The following is a 2,606-nucleotide window of genomic DNA, read 5'->3' on the forward strand; positions in this document are numbered from 1 at the left end:
AAAAAAACATGTTGTTTATGCTTTTTAAAATCAAATAACGTGCCTAATTCTGCCTAATCCGACTCAAATTCACAACCTCATGGGTGCCTCACTGCATTATGTATTTTTAAAATCAAATAACATGCCTAGTGCGACACAACCTCACAACCTTAATCTTTGTTAAAATATTAATCTAGTGTTTTATGAAGTTTTGTTAATAATATTAATCTTTGTCATGATATCTAATAATTACTTCACGGTCCAATAAAGATAGACACAAAAGACTCATAAAAATGATTTTATTACTTTAAGCTAGTTGATGAATAATTTTTTTCTCATATTCTCGTTTTTCTTTGTTTCTATATCTTTTGTGAATTATGGGATGACTATCGACTTAAAATTTCTCCCAAAAAAACAAACATGATCTATAGAAACAACAGTCTTCGAGAAAATTTAGTAGGATTGCCCCCATGTATATTTTATTCAACGCAGTAGTTGGTGGGAAATGGAATATATGCTTAAAGGGAAAGTGTTCTAAGAGAGAGTTAAAGATATCAGCATCGGAGCTGGTAGAACCTAAAAGAAAGAAGACAGGATTAACTCATCATTTTCCAAAACAATGTACGTCAGAACTGCATTATTTCTGTTGGAATCATTAATTAATCATGTGGTTAATGATGGGACAGTTATTATTATGTTTAATTTATTGATGATTCTTTCTGGTTTCCCTTCGTTTATCATATCCTTCGCTGAAGCAGGCAAGCAGTCACACTCTTCGGTCTTAGAATACTACTTCGGTCGTTTCCAGCATCTCTGGTAGCAATTTGACAATAGCATATAGGACCATGGGAATTCGTTTAACAAAGTTTCAGCGGCTTCTGGGTTCTGAATAAACATGCATAAGCAAGAAAAAATCAATAATTTCTTAAGGTATCAACCATTTCCTTGATCTTGTGTGAACGGTCAGCTAGCTTGACTATATATAAACTATATTTGATGATAATTTTTTTAGGCAAGAAATTGATGATTGATTTCTAAGAAAAAAAAGGAGAGACAGAACATAATGATATACATGGAAATTGAAAAAAGAAGAAGAAAAGCATCAGGGTTGAGAACTCGGACAGCATTAAGATATCAGTGGGAGTTTTCTAGACACCATTCAAAGTAGAACTTCGATCACTATGAGAAAAATGATTTGCAACATAGGAAGGCCAGTACAGGTGAAACTCGATCTTGTACACAATATTGGGGTTCTCGAAGGTCACTAGAGATGGTTTTATATAGCCTTGAACGAACATGAAATCACCGGTGCCTCCCACGACAGGAAGATCAAAAACCTCGATGTTGTGAGCAGTTCCTAGTACGGAGACTGATCCCTTGTAGTGCTTCAGCTCTAAAGTGATCTTCTCCATAACAATGTTGGTGAGTCCATCAAGACTGGATGTTATGGCAACTCCTTCTGCCACTCCAACAACTTTTGAAGAAGAGTTAGGTGAAATAGTCAAAAGATCTTGGTTAACAAACAGGGAGCCAAAGGGGGATGCGGAAGGACTAACGTCTGGTCCTGTCACACCCTTCACTATGAGATACACTGTTTTGTTTATGGCTTCCTGTTGGTAGAGTGTAAAGTGGAGGGATTTGAGCCCGTGGCTGTTGTGGGTGGAGGTGGAGGTGGCCTTAAATGAAAGAGCAAGAAGTAAAAGAGGAAGAACGTAATGGTGTAGAGGTTGAGCCATTGGCCTTGTTAATTGTCTGGGCAAAACCTAGAACAGTCAGAATGACAACTACATAAACCTGAACAGGTCATATTTGTAGAACTCTCGCGGAACACCTCAGATAAAAATAATAATAATAATAATACTATAAAAAGAGAGAGGTTATTTTGTAACAAATGAACAGGTCATATTTATAGAACTCTCGCGGAACACCTCGGATAAATTTTTTTCTAAAAAAATAATAATAATATAAAAAGAGAGAGGTTATTTTGTAACAATTATGGTTTCAAAAATCATAAAATAGAGGGTTGAAAGGAAGATATTATGCATACCTTGCAACAACTCATTTGCCACTATCCTCATTATTTTTTCAGCTTATTTTGCTTCTAGTTTTCTTGACTTTTTGCTGCCTTTTCCACTCTATTCTGTAGCTTGGAGATATTTTGACTTTCCTTGTTCCTTCAGGTCGTAGACTTTTTTTTAAAAACATACATTTTTAAAAAGTTAAATTGTTGGAATTTTGAGAGATTATTTGTAACATGATCATGATCATTTGCACCAATAGATGAATATTTTAGTGTCAAGGAAAAAGGTCTTTATTGTTGATAGTTTAAATTATATACTGCATTTTTTTAATTTACACATTTATAGCCAAATCTTGATGATAAAGATGAGGATGTTTTAACCAATGTTCCTTCAGAAAATTTTCTACTTCACTAGGGATGATTCCATCATCATTTTTTTTATGCATGATTAAAAACTTAAAAAATTTAATAGATTCAACCTTAAATAATGAAAGTAAACGATTTTATTTTGTCTAACCACCTTGTAATTAGCAAAGTTTTTTTTTATTGAAGAAGCATCAGATCTCTTAGATAATGAATCTAATAATATCATTGCTGCAGTTGTATA

At 33.8% G+C, this 2,606-nt stretch overlaps 1 protein-coding gene across 1 annotated transcript; it reads right to left on the reverse strand.

The window, feature by feature from the left end:
* Positions 1 to 1,061: 1,061 nt before the first annotated feature.
* Positions 1,062 to 1,748, reverse strand: LOC105119985 (dirigent protein 11-like). Its single transcript, XM_011018180.1, has one exon. It carries the CDS (start codon positions 1,713 to 1,715, stop codon positions 1,128 to 1,130), a length of 588 nt encoding a protein of 195 aa, XP_011016482.1. The 5' UTR covers positions 1,716 to 1,748; the 3' UTR covers positions 1,062 to 1,127.
* Between the last annotated feature and the right edge of the window lie 858 nt (positions 1,749 to 2,606).

This window comes from Populus euphratica, unplaced genomic scaffold (assembly GCF_000495115.2).
Source record: "Populus euphratica unplaced genomic scaffold, PopEup_1.0 scaffold4270.1, whole genome shotgun sequence".
Taxonomy (NCBI): domain Eukaryota; kingdom Viridiplantae; phylum Streptophyta; class Magnoliopsida; order Malpighiales; family Salicaceae; genus Populus; species Populus euphratica.